This window comes from Pleuronectes platessa, chromosome 3, assembly GCF_947347685.1.
Source record: "Pleuronectes platessa chromosome 3, fPlePla1.1, whole genome shotgun sequence".
In the NCBI taxonomy this organism is placed as follows: domain Eukaryota; kingdom Metazoa; phylum Chordata; class Actinopteri; order Pleuronectiformes; family Pleuronectidae; genus Pleuronectes; species Pleuronectes platessa.
This window is the reverse complement of record NC_070628.1, coordinates 2,302,566-2,315,876: the sequence shown is the minus strand read 5'-3', so window position 1 is coordinate 2,315,876 and position 13,311 is coordinate 2,302,566. Positions and strand designations below refer to the sequence as shown.

The following is a 13,311-nucleotide window of genomic DNA, read 5'->3' as shown; positions in this document are numbered from 1 at the left end:
AAGCTTTTGTTAAAGTTCACAACAGCGACGTTTACACCTCCAGTTTTCTTCTTCTGAGGTTCTCTTTTTTTTTGGGGGGGGGGGGGGGGGGGGGTGATTTACACACACACGTTAAACACTGATCAGTAAACATGGATTTGTGAAAAGTAGAAAAAAAACACACAAACACTGAAGAGTCTCAGAAACACACACAATAGAAATCCATCCTGAATGAACAAAGTCTGGTTTTGGTGAATTCCTCCTTTCAGGTGAAGCACATCATGAATTCCTGATTCTAATGAGATTCTGACTTTTGCTCGAGTGTTTTCCCTTTTTTTCTGTTTTGTTTGTTTGTGTGTGTTTCTGGAATGGAACCCTCGGAGCTCGGAGTCGTTTGACACCCGGGCTCGGTTTCCTCAAACGAGCATCTCTGACCCACAAAGACTCTTCAGCAGACAGAGCAGCAGCAGCCTCCTCTTCCCCACAAGACCTGCAGGAGAGGGAATCTTGCTTTCAGCCGGAAAATTGCACGTTATTATCAAATTGCACCTCCAGCACAGAAATTGCACTCATTACTGCAGCCTGCAGACTCCACTGCAGGCACTTCCATTCCCCTCTGCTGTTCACCCCCCCCCCCCCCCTCCCCCTTCTCCACCCCATCCCAGCATCCTCTCTGGTTGTAGAGCCACTGATTCTGGATCAGCTGCAGCCGGTCGGCACTGCTTGGTCGGCACTGAGGAGGATGTTCCTGCTGATGTGTGATCAGACTGAGCTATAACGGCACTGAGTGGGAAAAGTAGAAGAATATAAAAAAAAGCTCCAGTCGAGATCCTAACTGGTCGTAAACATTTCAGGTACTGGGAGCGGAGCACCAGTAAGAAGTCGGATGTCAGGACAGGTTTAAACAGGAAGGCAGGAAACTGACCTGGTGATTTAAAGGTCGAAACACGTCTCAATGTCAAAGTTCAAACTGGGATCAATGTAATACAGAGTCCATCAGTATCTTCAAGTGGGTTTTATGGTAAAGAAAAACTGCAATACAGGAAATACTCTGGTATTTCAGTAACCGTGCTTCGAGGTTAGTTTATTAGCAGAAGCTGTTCCCAGATGATTTTTAATGAAAGAGCTGCTCGAGGTTATTTGTTTTCATCATCTAATAACTGTTGGAAATTAGTTGCCTTCAATACCAGATAAACTATATGTAAGTTTAATAACTGAAGGTGACGCAATTCGTTCTGTGAATTAAACGCCTATAAAATAAAGAGTTCATATAAGAACTAAGAATAAGAAGAGCAAGAAAGGTAAGAACTTCTGAACTACCTTCTGAAATGTAACAGCAGACAAGTGTCCAGGTCAAATTAAAGTATACTGACAGGTTGAGATTGTTATAATAAATGTTATACATCTCATATAGTTACGTAACTTGTTGTTCCTGGTATGTAAACTCTGTTATTTCAGCTCTACTGACACGTTTAATCAACAGTTTCTACTTTCTGCTGCTCGTCTCTTCCTCCGGTTTGAGCTACACGTTGTAAACAAGCTGCTGAGAGAGAGAGAGAGAGAGAGAGAGAGAGAGAGTAGAGTTATCTGTGACTTTAATTGCTTGCAGATGATGAAACTTGAATCTAATTAGAGATGGTAATGGGTTCAATCAGGAAGTGATTACTATTCAGATATGATGTCAAAGTCAGATTAGTGAGTGAGATTAAGATTTTATTTATATGAGCGAAAATAGCAACATGGCCGAGCAGCTCAGAACTGAAGCGATGAAACGAGAAGCTAATTTACGAGCTAATTAAGTTAGCTAGGGTTTATCTAATGTAAGCTAACGTGAGGAAATGTTAATATTAAGTTTTGATAAGTTAAATGATCCCAGTTTAAACCCACACACACGTGAAAATCACCAAATCAACGTTTACTAGAAAACGTCCATATGCACTTTAGAATCCAGAGTTGTGTTTTGTCAGGTGAGCTGACCCTGAATCAGATTTAGCACCAGCGTGTTAACTGAACAGCAAATCTGTGTTTGGCTCAGCTGATCCTGAATCTGTGGCAGAAAAGCAGATTTATGACACTGGAGACATTGGTTTCTAGAGAATCCTGCAGCTTACTGGTATGAGACAGAACACAACCAGTAGATCAATGCATGGAGAGAACTGAAGAAAGAACCTACTTGACACCACAGTGAAAGAAAAGTGGAAGAGAAACCGAAGAAAAGGAAAAGATGTATAACGTAATCAGCTGGTCAAACCAATCTGTGAGGGGGGGGGGTGGTGGGACGAGGGTGATCCTGGTACTGGGGGCACTGGGGCGCATGTAGTCCGGGTCACATGGCCAGAGCCCGGGCCCTGGCGGCTGCTGCCTGGGCCCTCGGCACAGCTCCCTGGCCGTTCTCTCTCCTGATCAGCTGGTTGGTCTCAAACAGGCCCTCGTGGCTGCTGCCTCCACCGCCGGGGCCTCCGTCCACAGCCGTCAGGACTCCTGCACCAGAGAAACCAGTAAGAAGGGGTTCAACCACAGCAAACAGCCACTACCTCACCAGAGAAACCAGTCAGAAGGTGTTCAACCACAGCAAACAGCCGCTACCTCACCAGAGAAACCATTCAGAAGGTGTTCAACCACAGTAAAGATCCGCTGCCTCACCAGAGAAACCAGTAAGAAGGGGTTCAACCACAGCAAACAGCCACTACCTCACCAGAGAAACCAGTCAGAAGGTGTTCAACCACAGCAAACAGCCACTACCTCACCAGAGAAACCAGTCAGAAGGGGTTCAACCACAGCAGATTTCTGTGTCCAGTCTTCATGCTATGCTAAGCTAAGCTAACAGGCATAGATATATGGTGGTATATCTATGCCTGATATTAGTTCCGGGCATAGATATATATATATATATTTATATAAAGGCTAGATGTCTTGGCCAATGGAGTCGAACGTCCGCACATGGCGGCCATCTTGCCACAGGCAGCTCGCTCACCCATAACATTGTGATGTAGTTGTACGTACTTTTTAAATAAACATAACTTGCTCAATTTTCATCCGATTTTTAAACGGTTTGGTTTGTTATAAATGTCAGAGAAGTAGTTATGACACTGCATACTTATGAATTATTATGTTATTTTCAAAAAAATGTAATAATGTTCTTAAACAGGTACAAGATTTCCCTTTACAAAATTATTTTATTTTATTTAAAAAGTACATGTTTCACTACCAACACAATGCTATGGGTGAGCGAGCCGTCCTGTGGCAAGATGGCCGCCATGTGCGGACAGGACATCTAGCCTTTATATCTATATCTATGGCTCCGGGTACATGTCAAATTTATGCCAGGAGCGAATTTCACAAAAATGCTCTTTTATGGTTAAAACAAATTGAAACCATCGAGTTAAATAAATGTTGTGTTTTAGAGGATTGACCAAAGATTCATTAGTATTTAATAGCAGCAGCATGATATGAAACTAAATTGTGATTGTCACATGTTTCCCTTTATCTCCAGTTTGACCCTTTGGTTCCAGTCATATACTTAATGGCTCAAACTGTTCCCTGAAGTCAGGTTAATGTTTGACTGGGAACTGCACTCAAACTAACTTTTAAGAAACGAAGCCCTTCCTTGAAACAACACAGGCTGGAGCCGCTCTGACTTCAGATCAGAGGAAACTGATGGAATCTTCACGTTCCATCTCTATTTTTAAAAGTACAAAAAGGCGCCGGTTGTCTCGGTGACACATTGTTCCATCCTCGCCACCCGGCGGCGTTCAAATAGAAACGTGTTGATTACCTCCAGAGACTGGGAGTGGAGTGGCGGGAGGTTTCAGACCAGACAATTAACACGTTCCGCTGTTTGATATAATTAAAAAGTATTTAAGTTGCCTGGTATCAGAGCAGAGAGCACGGAGGAGGACACAGTATCACGGAGACTATTAGACACACGTGTTTATTTCTACAAAAACGTTGATGTTAATTTAGCCGCCTGCAGAGCAAAGCAAATTTAAACTAATTAACTAAAAACTAAAAAAGATAAAAACAGACAGAAAATGACCTAAGTTTAGCAAGTAACTGAAATCACACGTTTCCCAAACTATGAGACTGAAATGTTGTTTTCTGAAGCCATTAAGTTTTTTACTTTTATTGTCAGAATCTTGATTGTAAATTATTTATGTTTCCGGTAGAGGGGTTTTCTTTTTGAAGGAAAGTTCAAAGTTTAGCAAATTTAAAACAATTATACCAACAACAACAAAATCACTTAAGTTTAACGACTGAGACTCTGAAATGTGAAGTTGTTCTTTTTCTAAACACCATTAAAGGTTTTCAAGTTTTACTTTTATTAAAAAATTGTTGATAATAAGTTGATTTCCCCGGAGGAGTGGAAGCTTCAAGCACTTTAACATTGGCTTCATTTTAAGATTAAGATGCATTTATTTGCATTTTCTATATCTATATCTATATTTTCTCTGAATTTCCACGGGATTAATAAAGTATCCATCTATCTATCTATCTATATAATCTATGATCAGGATTTATGTAGCGTTAGCTGAGGTAGTGAGTGAGGACTATGGGGATCATTTCCCTATTTGCTGGTTTTATGCAGATGATTGTTTTATCTGTGGGAAAGTGTCGGGACATGTGTCGTCCGGCTGCCGTCATGAGCTTCTCTGTTCAGGTGTCTCTCATTCACAGGGGACTTCCTGTCCGTCCCTGGTGGAAGTCTTACCGTGTCCGTCCACACATCCGCTTCTGAACTCGCCCTCGAACCTCGTCCCGTCGAATCGGGTGAAGACGCCCACGCCGTGGAACTTCCCCTGCACAAAGTCCCCCTCATACCTGAGAGGGAAAAGAACAGATTCACAAACGAACCCTGTTAAACTGCCGTCGGCACATCACACACATCACACACCACGACAGAGCTTCAGAACACTGAGGAGGGACATGGACAGGAGCGACACGCTGTCCTTGAATGTTTGGAATCTCAGAAATGAAAAGTCACGACTGGAGTCGACACCTTCACATCAGAGCCTCCGTCACTCAGTCACTCAAACTTTAACAAATGCATCACGTGGCTCTGAGAGTCTCCAGGTTTCATTTTGCTGAAATTAAAACTGCAAATCAATGGAGTGAAAACTGTTTTTTTTAATAATAGTAATAATCCCTTTGATCTTGTTGTGCAATCTGCTCATTTACAAACAAGACCCACTGAGATCAGAGACAGTGATGATCATGTATCACAGGTGGACGGTGACATGGAGTCCAACCTCACTGTAATCCACCTTCACTGACCTGCATGCTACACAAAATCCTTCTCACCTACAAATCCCTTCACGCCCTGTTCCACCTGACCTGACCCCCCCCCCCCCCCCCCCCTCCTCCAGGAACCTACGTCTGCCGACCTGCTCACAGGTAGCAACCCCCCCCCCCCCCCCATCCCCCCACTAATCCACAAAATCCAATCTCTGGACAGTTGAACTTCTAAACCTACTTTTTATCGAAAGCTTTTGCATCTTGATTATTGTCTTTTATGATCATGTGACCTATACCTGTTCTCCTCAATTCATATTCTCATATCAGTTCATTCTCAGGTTGTGGAGCTGTTGTCATTTGTGAGCATTTATCAGACAGTGAATTCCTTCCTCCTTATTTAAAAAACTAAATAAATAAAGAAGTTATGTTTTCAGCCCTGTGTCCATTGGTTTGTGTGTTTGTCAGCAGGATTACGTAAAAAAGATTTTAACCAATTTCTCATGGTTCTTAATAAGAAAAAGCTTGTGTGCAGTTTGTTGCAGATCCAAATTAGAATCTGGATTTACATGTGGTTATTTTTTAAGTAAAGAATTTTTTCAGTTTTACCTTTAAACCTTAAAAAGCAGACAAATGTTTTCTCATGAATCTGAAGAAGAGAATTCCTATTACTTTCTTTAGCAATGTGAGATATTATAAATAAAATAAAACCTTATTGTTTTATTAACAAACTCGTTTATGATACTGTACTTTTTTTATTCTAACGCAGGAAACTGATTCTTAACACTGCATTATCAGGAGCTCTGCGTCTCACAGCTCTACCCACAGCTGAGAGGAAATTAAAAGTGAATCAAAGTCTCAGCCTCTTTTCCTTCAGCACACGCAGCGTGAACATGATGTGATATTACTTCAATGTCAACTGAAGTGCAGGAGAGCAAAAGGAGATCAGACGTCTGCAGGAGAAAAGAAAAATATAAAAAATGTAATAACTGAGAACCAAATAGATTTTAAACTAGTTCATTTAGAGTTAGTTTGATGTGGACTGGATTTTTATCCTCTGATAAAAGAGAGGATTTTTGTGTTCAAACCAATTCAACATCCATCTGAAAACTTTCTCAGAAGCTTTTCAAACCGACAGGCAGCGACCGTGTGAAGCTTCAAAGATCATCGTTCTTTATAAACCTTAAAAACAGGGTTTTGTGTTTCCCTTGAAGAATGAATGAACGGCTTCTCTCTCCAGGTGATAAAGAGACAAACGGCCTCGAACAGGCTCCACTCTCTGGTTCCTGCTCCTCAGCTGCGTCGCACTTGAACCTTCACGAGACAAAGAGGAGCGGATGAAAAGCAGAGGTTTCCATCTGCCCTGGAAGGATCTGCAGCTAATATCACGGCAGCAGAGGAGAACTGCTTCTCACGATCTGACATTGAACGTGTTCAGGAGGCACTCGAACAATTCTGAAGCTGGAAAGACTTTCTTTGACCCCCCCGCCACCTGCAGATTTATCTTTGAGGTTCTTTCTTTTTGTTCAGAGGCCGATAGACGAGATTCTGTTTTCATGAGTTTAAGAAACAGACATAACACAGGATCTAGGGGTTTTAATCAAAAAGTGATTTGAATTTAAAAGGTCACGTCTGGAGGTGAGACACAGACCTGGAGCCGTCGGTGAAGACCAGGATCCCACAGCCGTTGAACAGGCCGTTCTCAAACTGTCCGGTGTAGCAGGTCCCGTCGCTGAAGGTCAGCTGACCCAGGCCGTGACGCAGACCTGCAGAGCAGAGGGAGACATTTCAAATTAACGAGATTTCTAAAGAATCCCTCAATCAGTCAGATAAATGTTATTTTTGCACAGCCCATATTCACAGATTCCCAATTATCTGTGCAAGGTGCGACATCTTAAAGGTCAGAATCCAGGTCCTTGTTTTTCAATAGAAATCCTCTTTCACAGAAACCTTACACACTGAGCTTTGATCACATTATTCTGGTCCTTCTGAAAAGTCCCAGCAGGAGATAAATCAATAAATCATCTTCTGATCAAGGAGACGCCAAATTGTCCCGATCGCTTCCGGGTCCGTTTCAGGACGTCAGTTTGATTCGCTGAGAGAAAACTCATTTCTGTGATTCAATGGATCTCACACAGGTCAGAACATCTCACTGTGACGACTGTGATGGAGGAGAAACAGGCAGCGAGTCCAACCTGTGCCGGGAACAGGTCTGAGATGGTCTGCTAGCGTGAAATCACATTCATTTTTTTAATGTGTGAAATGTAAGATGGAAAAAATAAGGACCTGAGCCTTTGACGAGAGTCTGGAGAAACTGGGGAATGCAAATTAAGTTTTGTGCAAACATGTTGAAGAAGCAGATTGATAAACGTTGCTCTGACAGAAGGTTGAACTACACTCATGTCCCGACTCAACAACTCTGTTGTCCCCTGCTTCCAGCTAATGGCAAAGTAAATTAGGCAGTCCATCTGTCAGGGCTGCTTAGAGTGCTGCTCTCTGCCTAATCTCAGCCGGGTTTTCACAGGAGATTTGGAGAAGAGATTTGGCCGAAAATCTAAATCTGGAGCTGTGCATTCCATTTTCAAAGTCTTTTCCTCCTCCGACACATCCTGCATCCATACGTGTGAGTGTGTGTGTGAGTGTGAGTGTGTGTGTGAGTGTGTGTATACAGTGTGGGTATCTATGGGTAAGGAAGAGGGCCAACCGGGGCTTAGAAGCTCCTCCGCCTGCAGGAGCCCGAGGCCTGGATCTCTCCGACTCGCCACATGGAGCTTCACCACCGAGCTTCACCACACCTGCTTTAGAGAATGAAGGGTGCCACTGAATGTAAAGACATAAAGTGGCGTCGGTTTTGCAGACCACAATGAAACCAGCAGTTTGTCTTAGTCCTCGGTGGAGACTGAACACTTTCCTCCCCTCGGACCTGATCCCTGCACACCGGCTCTAATCCGCCGCTCAGCTCCTCTCCTCTAACTCCTCTCTCCAATCTCACGCTGGGTCACGGACTCCAGCTAATTTCGGTTTGGCCCAATTTGTCCGGCTTCTATGTCAATCAATAGCGGTAATGCGTGGATGTTAGATGACCACACGGGGGAAGTACAGTCGTAAGAGGCTGGTGTCTGAGGCCTGTCTGCTGGGGACGCACCCGACCCTTCTTCCTGTAACCTGATCGCTCCCCGGTCTGACTTCAGCTGGAGCGCCGCTGAATAATTCATGTGACTCCGTGGACCTCTGTCCGACATGCACATACATGTTTGTGTGCAAACAGCGGCTTCGCATGCATGGACGCACGACACGTGTCAATCTGTGTTCACGACAACACCTCCAAACACACACAACTACTTCACAGAACAAAGTCAGCTGTGTTATTTCAACTAATAGTGTTAAAAACAAGAGGAAGTGTAATCACACATAATTTGGAAAAGCCAGAAAATGAAGTGTCTCTTAGGAAGAGGTGAAGGGAAACACTTAAACTTGTTAACAGCAGCTACAGAAAAAACAGGGACATTAGTGGAAAGTGAATCCAGATATTTACAGATATTTATCATCATAAAAAACTGACCAATTTCAAAATGACAAGATGAAGAGCGTGTGATACGACTGAAAGCTCCAGAGCAGCTACTAGAGGGACGTTTTTATTCCTCCCATCGTTTTAAAGGTCGAGGATGAAGTAGGAACCTCAGGACTCGTTCACACCTGGTTGGGTTCAGAGCTTCAGACTCTTCACTTCAGTCTGAACCTGAACATCAGGTGTGAACGGTTCCTCAGACCAGAAGAGGAGCTCTGGGTCCGGATCTAACTGAACCAGGGTTCTGTTGGTTTACAGTGAAAAAACACTTTGTAGGAGAGTCTGGACTTTTGGACCAGTCACAGGAAGTAGAGTCAGAATTAAACGATAGAAGAAGGAGAAGAAGAAGAGGAGGAAGAAGAAGAAGAAGAAGAAGAAGACGAAGACGAAGAAGAAGAAGATGAAGATGAAGAAGATGAAGATGAAGATGAAGAAGAGGAAGAAGGAGAAGGGGAAGAAGAAGGAGAAGGAGAAGAAGAAGAAGGAGAAGAAGAAGAAGAAGAAGAAGAAGAAGAAGAGTACTGTAGAACTGTGGAGTACTGTAGAACCACCACCACCACCTGACTACACGCCCAAGGCAGACGCTGCCTACAAACCAATCAGAGTCCAGTACAGGTAGACTCCGCCCACGTAGGTGAGGACGACAGGACGTAGGTATATCAGACAAAACTCTTTAGTCCCTAAATAACAATGAGAAACTAAAACTAACAGATCAGATGAAACAACAAACACATGAAGCTTCAGACTCAGTGAGGAAACTCTATTTGCTTTTCAACCAATCACAGCTACACAAACAGCTGCTGATGAAGCTCATGGGATGTGATCAAAAGCTCTAGAATGTAGAATATGAACTGAAATGTTAAACTATGTACCACACCTTGAGATAAAGCCTGTTTTCATCTGGTGCTTTACTATTTTAATTGAATATGTGATATATTTCAAAGATAATTAAATGGAATCAAACGTGAAAGAAAATCCAAACATTGCTGTGAAACCCTGAAACCAGCACAGTGGAGGAGGAGCCGGCTGTGCATGAGAACCTGTGGGTCTCCGTGCACACAGACACACAAACCAGTCTGACAGTCTTTTGCAAACCGTGCAGGAACCATATGTTTCACACCCACTCCGGTGCCACACTTTTGTTCCTTGTTTAACTTTGCCCCAAAGGTTGTCCAAGTGTTTTCTGTAACCTGCAGATACCGGTTTAGGTAGTGTGATATCCTGCCTCAGCGGGCTTACTGGCACCAGATGGTCTGTGTGCATGCATGTGTGTGTGTGTGTGTGTGTGTGTGTGTGTGTGTGTGTGTGTGTGTGTGTGTGTGTGTGTGTGTGTGTGTGTGTGTGTGGATATGCCAGTAGTTCCTGACTCCAGTTTGACACCTTATTTTGCCCGCTGGATACAATCTGTTAGTGTGAGAGAGCAGGTTCATTTAAAGCTACAACCACTTTCCCTGTTGTGACTCACACATATTTTACACCTGACATGAAAATGACATGTTTTATTCATGAACGCTCCAGTGAGCAACTTTATCTGAGCAGGAGTTGTGTTACTAATATTCCAATTTGCTCCTGAGATGTCACGAGTCAAGTTTCAAACACCTGCTTCTAGAGCAAACCTCATCTGAAGTGCTTTTGAAACTTCCTCCGCTCTGCAGATCCTGTCCACCCCCCCCCCCGTCCCCCACACGCCCCCCCGTGTCGGTTTGTGTGTTTGTTTAGGGACAACGACCAACATTTCTTTTTTTATCCCTTCAATATTGCAAGATTGATGTTTTTCTGACTTCTCTCAGGGAATAATTGATGCATCTTGGATGGATTTTAGGAGACTGATACCTGTGAGTGTGTAATAGTTGGTGCAGCTTAATTGAATTTAAGGGACAGTTGGGGCTTAGCGGGGGTTTGGGCTCTATTGAGAGACATTCAGGTTTGTTGTTAGTTTGTGTGTTTGTCAGAAAGATAACACAAAAAACTGCTGAACGATGTGTAGCTGAGATCATGTGGATTCAGTGGAGAATCAAAAGTTTATTGTGTCTTCACTCGTTTCAGATCGTGGTCAAATCATTGGGCCCTTGGTGAGTTTGGAGCTCAGCTGAACAACATTCTAATTATTATATTGATAATGTTGTGTGTCAAGCAAACAACCAGTGGATGTGGACGTCTCTGCTTCCACCTAAATCAAATCGGGAGAGTTGTAGATAATAGTAGATATTTCTCTCTGTTCCCTTAAAGATCAGACGACAAAAGGAGAATCAGAGAAGTTTGACATGTGAACACAGAAAGAGATCCAGAGGTGAACCATGTTCAGATTCCACCACAACGCCAGAGACTTATTTTTGCATATAAATGTAAATTCTGTAAAATCCACATTCCGCTGGCTCAAAAATGTCATTCGCCAAAGACGAGTGTTTTCTGAGCTTTTCAACAGTATCCTCCTTGACTTTTGACCCCCCCCCCCCATCACAATAATAGTGGCCTCCTTTCATCATTTCAACTGTCCCCATTGAAGTCTGTTAATGCAAACGAGGTGCTGCTCCTCCACACACAACATGTTACTGGGATATTCTTATAAATTACTAACTATAGACTAAATTATAAAAACCAGTTCTGAAGCCAGTGAAGGAGAGCGGCTGAGGGAGGAGGTCACACTTGCCTTCTTTCCATTCGCCGTGGTACTCCTCGCCATTTGAGTAGGTGAAGGATCCTCGTGTCAGGGTCATGGGTCCTGCTGGCAAACACAAAGTAACACACTGTCACACACCTGACACTCACACACACACACACACACACACACACAGATCCATGCAGCGCAGGCTGAGATTAAACAGAGGAACGACAAACACACACTTTCCCCAACGACCTGCAACTAAACCTTGTTTGTCTCACAAACCAAAGTAAAGACTCACAGCTGGTGAACAATTAAAGCAGCAAGTGATGAATAGTCGCACAATAATTTACACTATTTCGAGAGCTCCACCAATGACTTGGTGGCCGATGCCCATATTAGAGAATTAACAGAGAGTAAAACATTTCTGATATTTATTTGTATTGGCTGATATATGAAAAAAACTAAATATGAATGAATCCTAAGATGTCGATATCGAACTCTTATGACAAAGAACTTGTACTGACGCTTAATATTTAGTCATTAACCTCAGAATACATACAAAGAAAATAATAAACAATACCAATAAACCTAATTTCACAGATTTGTATATCATAAATAAACACATGACTAATTAAAGTTAAACACAAACACATTACAGTACAACATATAAAACACAACTAGAGGTAGAAATATGAACATTTGGCATTTTTCACTCAACTCTGCCTCGTTTATGTTTTTGTTGCAGTTTTTCCTGCATGATGGAAAACTTGAAGCATGAAAAGATGTGAACCATATCTGAAACAATAACACATACTCCTGATATATATATATATATATATATATATATATATATACAATGCCTGTATATATATATTTATACTGCCACATCTGTATGAGTGAAGCAGCTGTTTCCTGTGCTTCTCTGTTGTCTTCTCTCACAGACAGAAACATCACACACACACACACACACACACACACACACACACACACACACACACACACGCACACACGTTGAGTCTCCACCATGAGACTGAGGTCTCTTGATGAACTGGATCATGAATCAGATTCCATCAGATGCGACGGGAGGAGGAGTGTGTATCCTCCATCTAATGTTGCCACAGTAACGGCGCCATAATCCCTCTGATCTTGCCGCTGCCCCCCCCTCCAAACACACACCCACACACACACACACACACACAGACACACACAGATGGAGGAGCAGGAACGAGACGAGCTGTTATTCACCTGTTTGTTGTGAAAGAGCAGCTCGGGCTCTTTTCTCCACATCCCTGAAAACCAGCGGCGGGTTCTGCTTCTCTCAGCGAATCCGTCCCGTCGCTTCCGGGTTCGGACGGAGCTGCCTCAGCGTCTCTGCAAGGCGCCGCGATCCGATTGGCCGCCGCGCCTCCACCTGCACTCAAACGCGCGCTCCCATTGGCCGCCGGGCCCCGTGCAGCCTGGGCGGCGGGAGACATGTTTGTCGAGGGCAGCGGGTTCAGCCGTTAAAGGGGTAGTTCACCCCAAAAACGAAAATTCACTCATTAACCACTCAGCACTGTGATAGGGGGGGGGGAGGGGGGGGGGGGTGCTTCTGGAGTCTCAGGTGCAAACAGCCTCTGAATCCAGTAAATGTAAAAGTAAATCTCCTTCTTCAATGTAATAAAAAACACAACACGCCTCCTTTCTGCTCCCGTGGTGTCCTCCAAGTGTCCACGAGTCCGAAGTCTGACTGTCCTCTGAGATCGTCCTCTGAGATCGTCCTCTGAGATCGTCCTCCGGAGACGCGTCCACGTTCACACACAAACAACGCACAACCTCCAGGCTCTCGTTCGGCAATATGCTAATACAACTAGCAACGCCACTGGAACTACCGATGCTTCCGGAACTTGGGGGCGAGAGCTTGTGTTCGTGAAGACGTGAAGACGTGAAG

At 43.6% G+C, this 13,311-nt stretch overlaps 1 protein-coding gene across 1 annotated transcript; it reads right to left on the bottom strand.

The window, feature by feature from the left end:
* Positions 1-2,305: 2,305 nt before the first annotated feature.
* On the bottom strand, positions 2,306-12,715 carry LOC128436951 (MORN repeat-containing protein 4). Its single transcript, XM_053418912.1, has 5 exons — positions 12,627-12,715; positions 11,427-11,498; positions 6,860-6,974; positions 4,688-4,797; positions 2,306-2,460 (listed from the first exon to the last, which is right to left on the bottom strand). Exons 2-5 carry the CDS (start codon positions 11,491-11,493, stop codon positions 2,306-2,308), a joined length of 447 nt encoding a protein of 148 aa, XP_053274887.1. The 5' UTR covers positions 11,494-11,498; positions 12,627-12,715.
* Positions 12,716-13,311: the final 596 nt, after the last annotated feature.